The 13,926-nt window shown below is 41.6% G+C and overlaps 1 protein-coding gene across 1 annotated transcript in view; it reads left to right on the top strand.

Annotated features, from left to right (window-relative positions):
• The first annotated feature begins 9,042 nt into the window (after nucleotides 1-9,042).
• Nucleotides 9,043-13,926, top strand: part of suclg2 (succinate-CoA ligase GDP-forming subunit beta) — a 107,472-nt gene continuing 102,588 nt past the window's right edge. Inside the window, exon 1 of the mRNA XM_031278094.2 lies at nucleotides 9,043-9,247. Within this exon, the coding sequence (XP_031133954.1) occupies nucleotides 9,164-9,247 (84 nt within the window). The 5' untranslated portion in view covers nucleotides 9,043-9,163. The remainder of the gene's footprint in view (nucleotides 9,248-13,926) is intronic.

Here is a 13,926-nt window from a genome sequence, read left to right as displayed (position 1 = left end):
TTTTTAAAATCAATTTTAGTGCTTCAAGTTTGCGAACTTAGTGTCTGTTAGTGACAGAGGGCAAACAATTACAGGGTCAAAGAAACAGGTTTAATATCCTGTGTCGCTGTCGCCAATGTTATGCACCCGTAACCCAGTCAAGGAAAGTTTTATTTTTTATTTATTTATTGTTTATACCTCATTATCATTTTGTTCGATTCTGGTAGTTCATGAAGGGACTTTCGTAGTGTTTTCATATGTTCAATATTTTGCATTTATCCGCTGTTATAATAATAAATACATATATTCATTGTTATCCAGTGAAATTATTGATTTAGCGGGGGGGTTAACACTTTTGCAAGGCATTGTATCCGTGTCACATTCTCATAAGGGGCTGAGCCCCCCTAAAGCTCTTATCCTAGAATAGCCCCTCGCCCTAGTTTTAATTAAACTCTTAAAGCAAGTACAAGGGCTAAATACCCTGCTTTTCCAGTCGTGAGTTTTGCTCAGTATTATGGTTTTTATAATGTTTTGTTTTCCACATTTTACTAATTCTGAAAATGAGTATACATCTGTAGTAGCAATTATGACTTCTTTTGGATGAGATAATATAAAGATATAGGGAAAATATGCTCTTCTCCTTCTGCACTAAGGATTGCACCTCAGGAGACAAGTCTGTTAAACTCCTGACATTTGCAGACGACACAACGGTCATTGGCTTCATCTAGGACAATGATGAGTCTGCATACAGACAGGAGGTCAAACAGCTGGCCCTCTGGTGCGGTCATAACAATCTGGAGCTACCCCCATCACCATACTCAACAACACTGTGTCTGCTGTGGAATCCTCCAGGTTTCTGGGATGTAAGTTCATGAGAGCAATGTAAAAAAAAGAGCTAAAAACAAAGCAAACTCAAATAGCCAAATTCCTTGTATGTGTGTTCATACTGGGCCAATAAAGATTCTGAAATATTAGCTTCCTTGTTAAGTGCCCATTGAAATGAAAATGTGTCACACATTTAAGATGGTGGATGGAAAGCAGCACTAGTTGCTTTGAATAAAACAATTTGCAATCACTGCAGACAAAACACACAGTTTTTGTTCTGCGAGACAGGAGAACATCTGAAATGAGAAAAGCTGAATTGCATTAGTAAGGGCCACTGATATTCGACGGTCCTGTCTGAATATCAACTCCCTTGAGAGGAGAAAATGTCCCTGGTGAGACAAAGAAAAAAAAACATAAGCCCGAAAATGTTCAAGTGAATCGTTCTGCTTGTTTTTGGCTCTTAGTGAATTTTTAGACTTATGTATGTTGAGCGCCACTCTTCACTGACACAAAGAGACATGGCAGCTGTTTTATACATTCGGAAGGATTTGTTGACATACTGAAATATTATGCCAGTGCAGCACTTTTCACTTCATTTGTGCTTTTAACCGTCAAGGAATATTTCAGTGTGTGAAATATGGATCACTGGCTATCAAAAGCTCTCACCCAAAAGAAGGGGTTAAGAGCAAAAATATCAAATAAACATGAGATAGATTCCCTCCCAGTAGACATTAAAGTGGTTTACATTTACACATTTTAAAAGTTTGTCAAGGTTTTACAATGTAAATTTAGTTTTGTGACCATAACGTGGGCTTACAAAAATATATCTTGGTTGTAGCTGTTCTTCATCATCTCGTCCCCTCTATCTCGTCCTCCCGAGCCTGCTGACACTGATGGTTTATAAGTGCGTATCTCATCCCTCTCTCTCTCCCTCTGTCATAATCACTGCTCTTTATGATCGGTTTGCCCTCTCTGCCCTTTCAAGATGTGGCATGTAATGAGGGCTCTGGAGGGCTGTGTGAGTGGGCTATTTAGCTATTCAGACAAGATCGGCTCACACGTCCCACGCTCTCCAACTCGACTCCCTACCAATACCTCTCAGCTGAGCACAGTGATTGTTTGTCCTGCTCACAAGGTCACACACTGATGGAGCTGGAGTGGCTCAGACATTCAAAATCAATGTTGGTTTTTAGTATATACTCAGTTTATGTCTATCACATGATAAAAATGGATGATGAATGAATGAATGAAAAAAGGATTTATTCTGTTTTACAGAGCTAAATAGCTACAAAGACAAATAGACAACTTAAAGGGTCAGTTTTCCCAAATTACCAAAAACCCAAATCAGAAACATTAATATTTTTCCACTCAGAAAAAAATGTGCAGACTTCACTGTCAAATTAGTGAAATAAATTACTGAAATAATGAATGAATAACTGTTTTCAATTCATTGTGGGTTATTTAATCAATGGCCCCTTCCCCACTTCCTCCTGCCCTACTTCCGGCATCCTTGCTGATCTCATATACACAGCTGTAAAGGTTTGTGACTGCATCTTGCACGGTTGTGACGCTATTGCGGTGACAAAATCTGTCAAGAGAGACAGACAGACAGAAATACAGTATAAACACCTGAAACATACACACACACACACACACACACACACACACACACACACACACACACACACACACATATAGGGCTATACATAACATGTCAATGTTGAGAGTGACAGATAAATGCTGTACTTAGAAATACAAAATCCTTTGATTTTTATTTGTGTTTTTGGTCTAAAACAGTCCAATTTAAGAATGTTGACTCTAAGAAAATATTAGAACCAGGCTTTAAAGACTTATGTGGATAATGATCAGGGGTCTCATTTATAAACGTGGCGTACGCACAAAACGAGGCTGAAAATGTGCGTACGCCACTTCCCACGCAAAGGTTGTGATTTATAAAAAACAAACTTGACGGGAGAATGCGCGGACCTCCACGCAAACTCTGACCCATGCGTACGCACATTTTGGAGACAATAGGAATTGGCGACGCAGATGGTGAGGTGGTGAACTGAAGTCAGACTGCAGAAAGTAAATGTGGGAATAACGATTACTCTTAATGTTTTCAAGTATTGATGTCTCACAGGATGCGTGTTCTTCTTCTTCTGTTATATTGGCGTTTGGCATAACAACTTGTTGCATGACTGCCACCAACGGTTGGCCATAGCCTAGAGCATCAGGTGTGTGAAAACATGGAGGCCACAATAACAAAAGATTTGCTGTTTTCTTATGCGAGCATACAAACAGCACATCGATTGTTTGTGTTATCTGAAGAACAACGAACGGGAAAGGACACAGATAAGGTGTTTTTTTATACATCGGCCTATTTATGAATAATTTGAAACATGTTATGTTTGTGTATGTTTCTTGGCAGAGGCGTTTGTCCACAATAAACAGTTTATTGTCATTGAAATATTTTCAGTGAACCAAAGTCGCCTACATCAAACGTCAGTTAACAACGCATCACCAACTGGGAAACTCTAGGCTCGTTCGAGATGAGCTGCGCCTCACCTGTAAAGTGGACGAGAGCAGACAGCAGCAGCAGGGGCCGGTGACAAAAATCCGCTGTCAAGTCGGACAGTTTCCAGCCGATTCCAGCAGCCTTCAGGCTGAACAGGAAGTCACAGAAACACTGTGGTCTGATTCCGATTTAATAAAATGTTATCAGACCCATATATCAGCTTGTACACAGTCTCCAGTTGTTTTTATTATGACAGAGTAGCTGTCAAAATGCTCTACATGCGATCTGATGCTGGTTTTAATTATCAACACACTGTAGATGATTGGTAATCTGAACAGATTTAGTCTCTCTGACTTCTAAACATAACTATCAGCCACACAACATGTGTTCTGTACAGAATAATCCTTTAAATCAGACAAATAGCAGTTAAAATCCCTCCAATTCAAAATCAATAAAAAGTTTATATAAAACGTCATCATGTTGAGTCGATTCTGAACCAATCAGCTGTTAGATCAGCTAACCAGCGTTTCCCAGCATGCCCTGGGTCCGCCTGGGTCTTGCAGTCGGTGAAAAGCAACTGCCCTGCCTGCGTCTCAGAACTACGGCCACCTTGATCTCGTGAGGTTATCGTTGCCCACGTGTGCATGACGTCAGAGCAAGTCGGGATCAATGCAAGGGGGTAAGCTTCTCCTCGGACCGCGAACCTCCTATGGCGCCATTTTGATGCTAATAAGCCATCACCTCCCGTTAGCATTCCATTGACTGCCATTCATTTTGGCGCCACTTTGACAGCAAATAACTTTACATCTGAAGCGTTTAAAGACTCTATTTGTCCATTGTTTATTTCTAAAGAAACACGACAATGTATAAAAGGCTCCATTACCTTGTACCTCACGTTATGGCTCCGTAGCAGACGTTTTTGTAAAAATAGGCTAACGTTTGTGTCATAACCACGCGACTTACTGTCGCATAGTAGAGGAATTACCGTATAGTACAGGAGAAGCGCGCAGGCAGTTTCGTCTCACATTAGCTGTTTAAGTTTAATTACTAATGTTAACTAGCATTTTAGTTAGCAATAATTAGCCTGTGCCTATGTTATCTCCTTACATATACCTACGCTCTCCGTCTCTGCAATATTCAGAATGATTGAGATTTCTCTTGGCACAGCTACCAGAAGACTTACAACTTTCAGACAGGTTGCTCACGGCACATTTACGTCGTCTCTCTCAGTTGGAGGCTGCGCAGTAACGCTCAGCGCTCACCGGAAAAGTGCTTCTAACGGCCTTCACTGGTCTCCGTCCAGAGCAACGGGATCTGTTGGTCCATTCTTATATACAGTCTATGGATCAATGCTGCGTTCATAGACATCGGAAAAACATTTTTCCAAGTGAAAACGTCATCATTCACGTCACTTCCTGTCGGAATCAGAGGTGGGAAAATCGGGCTAGATTTTGCTAACCGAGTTTCCCAGTTGGTGACGCGTTGTTGACAACTGACGTTTGATGTAGGCGACTTTGGTTCACTGAACATATTTCAATGACAATAAACTGTTTATTGTGGACAAATGCCTCTGCCAAAAAAATAACATGTTTCAAATTATTCATAAATAGGCCCATGTATAAAAAAAACAACACCTTATCCGTGTCCTTTCCCGTTCGTTGTCCTTCAGATAACACAAACAAACACCTGTCGATGTGCTGTTTCTATGCTCGCATAAAAAAACAGCAGCAAATCTTTTGTTATTGTGGCCTCCATGTTTTCACACACCTGATGCTCTAGGCCACGGCCAACCGTTGGTCATGCAATAAGTTGTTATGCCAAACGCCAATATAACAGAAGAAGAAGAACACGCATCCCGACCATGTGAACGCTGGCAGTCGGAAAAACAACGTAATCACAGGGGTGGTCCCTGATATTCCCAGGTGGCATGAACCATAGACTGTATATAGAATGGACCAATAGATCCCGTTGCTCTGGACGGAGACCAGTGAAGGATATTAGAAGCACTTTTCCGGTGAGCGCTGAGCGTTACTGCGCAGCCTCCAACTGAGAGAGACGACGTAGATGTGACGTGAGCAACGTGTTTGAAAGTTGTAAGTCTTCTGGTAGCTGTGCCAAGAGAAATCTCAATCATTCCAAATATTGCAGAGACGGAGAGCGTAGGTATATGTAAGGAGAAAACATAGGCACAGGCTAATTATTGCTAACTAAAATGCTAGTTAACATTAGTAATTAAACTTAAACAGCTAATGTAAGTCGAAACTGCCTGCGAGCTTCTCCTGTACTATACGGTAATTCAACCCGTTCTCATTCCGAACTCGTAAAATAAGGACGTTTGGACAGTGGCTGTCAGCGTCTCATGTGACGAAAAAGGCGTCTTTCAGCGTGTTTGTGTAACGCACTGGGGAGAGCAGCAGTTAGATATGATTTAGCGAGTAGTATGTAAGGGCGAATTTCCGCGTATGGAGGGGTCAAACAAACACAGGACTTTCACCCAGGAGAGCGGGGTTCGCATCCCGCTTGTCACGCTTGCTATAGTCGCTTTTTATTTTCCTCCCGCGTGTCACAGAACCGTACGCCCACCCACAACTCTTTCCTAAACCCAACCATCCCGTTCTTCCCGCGTGTCACTGAACCGTACGCCCACCCACGACCCTTTCCTAAACCCAACCATCCCGTTCTTCCCGCGTGTCACGGAACGGTACGCCCACCCACGACCTTTTCCTTAACATAACTGCGTCAAAAGGGACGGCAATAGTCCCGACCAAGCGTGTTTACTTAGCGCTAAAGGGACGGCAATAGTCCCGACCAAGCACGTTTACTTATAGCGCTAAAGGAGACTTTTAGCGTCAATAAGAACGACAAAGGCACCTGACCAAGCGTCCGTATTTTACGAGATGAGTGTGAGAACCTGTTGGGTAATTCCTCTACTATGCGACAGTAAGTCGCGTGGTTATTACACAATCGTTAGCCTATTTTTATAAAAACGTCTGCTACGGAGCCATAACGTGAGGTACAAGGTAATGGAGCCTTTTATACATTGTCGTGTTTCTTTAGAAATAAACAATGGACAAATAAAGTCTTTAAACGCTTCAGATGTTATTCAGAAGTTATTTGCTGTCAAAGTGATGTCAAAATGAATGGCAGTCAATGGGATGCTAACGGGGGGGAGTGCTTGTTAGCATCAAAATGGCGCCATAGGATCTACGCGTTGTGAGGAGAAGCTTACCCCCTTGCCATGAACGCAGCAAAAGTCGGACACAAATCTAACTGGCATGCATTGGGCGGCGATCGCCGGTGATCGATTCTGCGCAGACCTGGCTCATCTCGAACGAGCCTAATGTTAGCAAAATCTAGCCCCAGTTTCCCACCTCTGATTCCCACATGAAGTGACGTGAATGATGACGTTTTTACTGGGAAAAATGTTTTTCCCATGCTCATGAACGCACGGTAAATTGGCTACAACAAATGCCTATTACTATTCATTGGATTATGCATGCCATGACAACTTTAAATTTCAAACTTCACTACTACTGTACACTTCAACTGTAGCCTACTGTAACGCTCCTAAATATTATTGCACTGTACGGAACGTGCACTTTAATTTGGGACTTTCCTGCGGAGGGTCCATGCAATATGAAGGTAAATATGGTGCAAAAAGGGAGAGCTTGTAGAATACAATGTGAGAACTTGCAGAACAAAAATCTGAACTTGTATGTTAAAATTTGCACTTGTAAAAATAAAATTTGCACTTGTAAAAAATATTCACACACATGTGATCTGAATTTGAAGTCATACAAAAAAAAAAACATGAGAGCTTGTAAAAAAAATCTGAACTTGTAAGTTGAAATTTGCACTTGTAGAAAATGTTCACACACCTGTATTCTGAATGTGAAGTTACAGAAAAAATATTCACAAATGTGTAGATTGATATTTACATGAACACAATGACAGCTGCAAACTTATAATGCAACATTTACTCGTATACTTTTTTTTTTACTCTGGTTCATTTTCCATCACAACCACAACTCAGTGATTACAACCTCTCGAATCTGTCACTGCAACTTCACATATGTGCTCTCTCGCATCACAAAGTGGCGAATCTGCGCACCTCGACTTTCACAACACTCTTGACGATACATTTGGTGCAAAACTAATTTGTACCTGTGGACTTAGGCTCAGGAAAATCAGGGTTTCTATCGCCAGATGAGGGACAACTCTGTCTGGCTTATTTATGTAGCATGGAAACTTGGTGGAATAGCATGCTAGCGTTAGCTAACTAGCAGCCAGCCCGCTTCTAAATAAATACCTTTTAATTATCTAAACACTTTTTAACAGTCAAACTAAAACACTGGCGGTGAGCTCCAGGGCCTGCAGCCGCAGACGGACCGTCATCAGTGGGGATCGACCAGCGTAGCAACACTGCTTTTGCCAGAAAGCTTCGCTGCCGACCTCGACCTGCAGTCGGAGCTCCAGCGGGACACGGAGAGCCCCACATCCGGTAGCAGCGGCCCGTCCCCCGGCCATGACCAGAGCTTGCTTTGCTGATGTTGTGCATCCCTGCTAAGAATTGCACCCGCTTGGGCAGAAACAATAATTTCTGCAGAATTCATTGCTGCCGAAAATTGCATCTAGGTAGCAAGGAAATGCTACTACAGAGTCTGATAAAACATTGATGTCTCTAAACCTTCTAAAATCCTAATCATTAATGATGAACATGACAAAGAGATTTACTATTGCCTAGTTTTTAAACAGTACTTTGCCTTACAAAATCATTATTTTCCCTAGTGGATGCAATTCTCGGCAGGGATGCGAAACTTGGCACCTGTTACCCACTGATGACGGTCCGTCTGCGGCTGCAGGCCGTGGAGCTCACCGCCAGTGTTTTAGTTTGACTGTTAAAAATGTTTAGACAATTAAAAGGTATTTATTTAGAAGCGGGCTGGCTGCTAGTTAGCTAACGCTAGCATGCTATTCCACCAAGTTTCCATGCTACATAAATAAGCCAGACAGAGTTGTCCCTCATCTGGCGATAGAAACCCTGATTTTCCCATAGACTGTATATAAGAAGGCTTTTCCCGTTCTGTTAGCTCAGAGCTCCACAGCCTAAGTCCACAGGTACAAATTAGTTTTGCACCAAATGTATCGTCAAGAGTGTTGTGAAAGTCGAGGTGCGCAGATTCGCCACTTTGTGATGCGAGAGAGCACATATGTGAAGTTGCAGTGACAGATTCGAGAGGTTGTAATCACTGAGTTGTGGTTGTGATGGAAAATGAACCAGAGTAAAAAAAAAAGTATACGAGTAAATGTTGCATTATAAGTTTGCAGCTGTCATTGTTTTCATGTAAATATCAATCTACACATTTGTGAATATTTTTTCTGTAACTTCACATTCAGAATACAGGTGTGTGAACATTTTCTACAAGTGCAAATTTCAACTTACAAGTTCAGATTTTTTTTACAAGCTCTCATGTTTTTTTTCTTTGTATGACTTCAAATTCAGATCACATGTGTGTGAATATTTTTTACAAGTGCAAATTTTATTTTTACAAGTGCAAATTTTATTTTTACAAGTGCAAATTTTATTTTTACAAGTGCAAATTTTAACATACAAGTTCAGATTTTTTGTTCTGCAAGTTCTCACATTGTATTCTACAAGCTCTCCCTTTTTGCACCATATTTACCTTCATACCATGCAGGGCTTTCCCCATAGCCTATGTGTGTGCATGTTCGCCGTGCCTCCTTTTCAAGCTCCGCCCATGTCTGCCAGTTGACCTATGAACGGCTCTGTGCTAACTCGCACATGCTCCCGACGTCACATTTCTCTTTGGTCTTCCTGTCAACATGGCGACATCCATGGCATCCCAGGCTGCAGCAAGAGGACTGAGGACAGCAACCTCAAAGCACATACTTCTGGACAAACTCAAGGTACTTTTACCGCTTACATTACTGACAATGCGGTTTTCACCTCGCACGGGTGGGTTCTGCTGCCGTATGTCCGATGCCATCGTCTCAGGGAGCTGTTAGTGAAGCTACGCGGCTAGCAGGTTAGCATGTCTGACCAGAGAGAGCTTTGACCATGGGTATGACAGATCAAAGTTGAACAGTGTTATAGTCCGCTGATTATGTAACGTTAAGGACACTGTCTTCACGGCGTCCTATAGCGCTGTAACGTAATAATTGTAATCATGCAGCTCTTGTAATGTGAAGATCGTTCTTCAAAATTAGTTATTTTATTCATGTTTTTATTCAAATTAGTTATTCGACAGGAGATTTTCTGAGGAAAACGTCACTAAACTCTTCACTAAACTCTTCACTAATGTCTGTTACAAAATTCTAAGTACAGCATTTATCTGTCACTCTCGACATTGACCTGTTGTGTGTGTGTGTGTGTGTGTGTGTGTGTGTGTGTGCGCGCGCGCGCGCAATAACAGAGTATTAGTTCTTGAAATGGCACATTTTTAAATAAATGAAAGTTTTCCTTTCAGTCTTTACATCATATTTATTTGTTTATTTTTAATAGTATGGGCTGTGCGAGCACATGCATAGTTATAAAGCCAACTTAGGGAGATCTAGCTGAATGCTGTCATCAGGACATAGCTCACTGCCATATCAGATAAGACCACAGTGAAAAGGTTTTAAACTATTGCACTTTGATCCTCCAGTGTCTGTTTGCTCCACAGCTTGCAGAATTTATCAGATTAGGTTTGGTCAATGTACAAATGGCAAATGATTACAGTTACATCGTCATCCATTTTGCAAACAAAGCATTGACAACAAAATGCTGCCAAAGCCATGAAAAAAAGGAATCTGAAATAAAGCCTAATGCCTTGTATTGACTAACAATCAAATGCAGTCTTACCGAGAAGAAAGCAGAGTTGTTTTTTCGTATGAAATTTCAAAGGTTCAGGGGTGAATATATCTGCATGTTCTGCTACAAGCGGCACCTCCGTTTGATAATTTTCTTCTCAGTCAGCAGGGTGGGAAATTAGCACCCGCCACCAGCCAATGGCCAATACTTTTTCAAAGTGGCGGGGGACTTTGCCTTGTATACCATCCACAGTGGATTCTGCCCGCGCAAAAGCACCGGAAAAAGCTGTGGTGCCGCTGCAAAATAGTGTCGGGAAGGAACTTGTTTTGGTGGAACGTGTTTAAATCGTGCAACAGAGTAACTCATTTGATTGGTTTTCAGCGCTAGTCCGTGACACATATAGCTGAGCTGAGGTACAGACGAAAGGAAAATTATTGGTTAAAAAAATGTGGCGACATAGGCCTATCCCCGGTGTTAAGAGGCCCTCCGCGGAGTCAGCAGTAGCTATGAATGTACAAACTGTTGAGGGCGAAGTAAAGAAAAAGAGAAGGTACTTTTCGAACAAGTGGCGCATTGATGACGAAGGGAAAACGAGGGAATGGCTAGCCTACCTTCCCGACGACCAGTCCATGCACTGTACTTACTGTCAAACCTACGCGTCGTCAGAAAATGCAAACAATTCGTTTGTTAGAGGAACAATTAACCTTAAATTAGAGGCAATAAAAGACCACGAGTCATCCAAGTCTCATATCAAGTGCACTGCCATACAGCTGGCGAAGACGGGACCCCAGGAGCAGAGTGTGGCAATAAAGGCTATCTGCTCTACGCAGGCTTTTTTTTCACATCACTTTTCATTTGTCTATATTAATAAAATATGTATTAATAATAAAAATAATGTATTGAAGCAATTCAAAATATGCTAGTGCACTTTCTTTTATAAATTTGAGTTCTGGAAGAAGTGGCTGGTAAAAAATATAAGTGGCTGGTAAAATTGGGCATCCACCAGCCACTGTGGCTGGTGGATGGAGTCAGTCAGCATCAGAGATCTGGTCTTTATTGGCACTGTCTCTGTGTAAATGTTTGTTACACTAGTGCAGATGTCCTGACTGAAAGGACAGAGCCAGAACCTGTTTTTGCTGTAAACAATGGTCCAGTCAAGTAGGCACACTCTGTTTGGCACAGATGGACAGTTCATTCTCATGTCATATTTATTTTTACACGCCTGCTTTTGCTGCCTTGATATATTTTGGTACTGATGGAGCCTTGACACTTGAAACAGTTTTTAAATTGAGTGGCATATTGAGTTTATGACAGCTGGTGTGCCTGGAGCACAGTGGTTTACATTAAACCCAGGATTTAAAATGGCGTGTGCTTTATATTGCAAGTAACTATACATTTAAATATTTCTTCATCCAGATTCTCCAGATGAGCATTGGATATTCTGAGCAATATGGCAAGAGTAAACATGGTCATCAGGATGCAGCCTAGAGCTTTTACTGATTATTTTTGTTATTCATTTTTCAATGATTCTGACCATTAATCAATCAAATTTTAAAATATCAGAAAATCATGACAAGCGCTTGTAGGAACTTCCCAGAACCACAGTTCTTTCTTTATGCATTTCTTTGGAACAAATTACAAAAACCTAAAGAGATTTACAAGTAAACATGCCAGCTGAGATAATACTTAGGCTATTTAACAGGATTTGGCTACTTTAAGGCCAACATGAAACAGATTGATGATATTTTGTTACTATACCAAAAAATCTGTTCCAACAAGGACTGGAAATACCACAAACATGCGTGTCATTTCCACTGCATAGTTCGGCTCGACTCAACCCACTTTGGGTACCAGGTGCCTCACTCTATTTTGTTATCCACCGAGGACTCAGTGGAGTCTGGATTCTCAGCTGATCATCATGGCAATGGGCCAACGGCGCGTTTTACTGCCATGACATCATCTTAAAACTTGCTAGATCCTTTCATCGGCAAAAATGTCTGCACTTGTTAATTGTACGCCATGGTGTATGGCTTAGTCTACGGCAGTAGTTCTAGACTCAGTTATTTATTTATTTACTAGTAATATTAGTAGTAACGTAGTTTTGTGGGCTGTCACTTTTTTTTAAATCATGGGCGAGTTAATAAAACGATTCCATATGTTGTGTGGTTAGAAAAAATGAAATCGGAATCAGCTAAAATCGGTATCGGCAGGTCAAACTCAATGAGAAATCGGAAATCGGAATCGGCCTAGAAAATTGTAATCGGCGCATCTCTACTATATGTCGTGTGATATGACATATAATTAACACTAATCATTGTTTAGTTATCGACTGTCTTCTATCCTCTCTAAATGGCGAGTTTGTGCAGGATGTCCCGTGTCGCGCAGCTGACTGTTCTCTCTCTCCAGGGTTGTAACTCCACCTTTTAAGTATCGGCATCAACTCGACCTAGATGGTACCAAAACAATACCAGGTACTAATCATAACTTTTGCTAATTGAAAACCAAAACCGAGAGAGTTGAGTTGAGTAAAGCCAAGCCGTACCATGCAGTGGAAACGGATATTAGCTTTTCACTAGAGATGCACCGATTGACCGGAATTGGCCGATTTTCACGTGATCGGCCATGACCAGCAACCGGCTGGCCCACCGCTACAGCTGTTTATGAAATGTCATGAAGTCGTAATTATACACGGCTCTGCAGAGCCGTCTGCTCTACTGATCTCAGGCGAACGGTCAGCCGCTCTCTCTCCCCTCTGAGGCTGAACAACTGGAACATGATAACCGCACTCACGCGGGTCCCGCGAAATATGATACATAGCAATATAGTATAACAATATAGCTACAGTTTATTGGAAAATGGCGTTGGGCACACTGAATTTGATAAATTTACTATTTATCAGACCCCAGATGAGACAAGAAGCTAACGTTAGCGAATGCTGCAGTCCCTCTGCCGCCCCGCTGGCCGCTGCAGGAGACGTCAGTATTCCCCCGACACGCTGTATTAACGTTACTGTTTAAAACGCTTTCCAGGTTAATGGGGATGCATACCGCTCAAAACCAACATTAAAACATAGTAATCTTCCCTCAGTGTTTACTTTTGTTGCTAAACTGTGTGTAAAATGAGCGGTGACGTTAAATCATCTGTTTCAGGTAACGGCACCGTCGGTAGCAACCGTTAGCAGATAAGCCCGTTGACAGCAACGGTGTTGTTCATATTTGTGCACAATGACAAATAAAGCAAACTTGCTAAAAAAGGAACTACAACGCTGTTTTCAGGAAACGTTACTGTTGACGTTCAAACAGTGAGCGCTTGTTTAGCATGGCTGAACATGTGGCAGATGAGAGAAGAAACAGACTATCTGGTGACAAAGCATAAATGCTTCTGTTTGCGAAGAAAAACTTGCCATTGATGTACAAGTGATTGCAATAGGCCTGTGTGTGTGTGTGTGTGTTTTGAGAAATATCTTTATACTGCAAGGCTAGTATAGCAAGGCCAGAGTTCGGCAATTAGCGTTTTTTTGTGTGTAGCAGATTTTTCTTTAGGTCACCTTTCAAACAACTGAGGACATTGCCTCCTACAGAATGACCCAATACTGAATTCCCCAAATCACTGTTCAGAATGTGAATGACAGTACTGTAAAAGCTGAACTGAAGGCAAAGGGTGACCCAATGAGGTTGCTGAGAGGTATGATTTAGGTAAGTGGTGGTTAACAGATCAAATTAAAATTAAAGGAGAATTCCGGTCGATTTCAACACGTAGCCTAGCTCTGTTGTTTGTAAATTTGGAGTGCAACACC

The sequence above is a fragment of the Sander lucioperca genome, chromosome 6 (assembly GCF_008315115.2).
Source record: "Sander lucioperca isolate FBNREF2018 chromosome 6, SLUC_FBN_1.2, whole genome shotgun sequence".
NCBI classification, from domain to species: domain Eukaryota; kingdom Metazoa; phylum Chordata; class Actinopteri; order Perciformes; family Percidae; genus Sander; species Sander lucioperca.
This window is presented reverse-complemented; position numbering and strand designations above follow the sequence as displayed.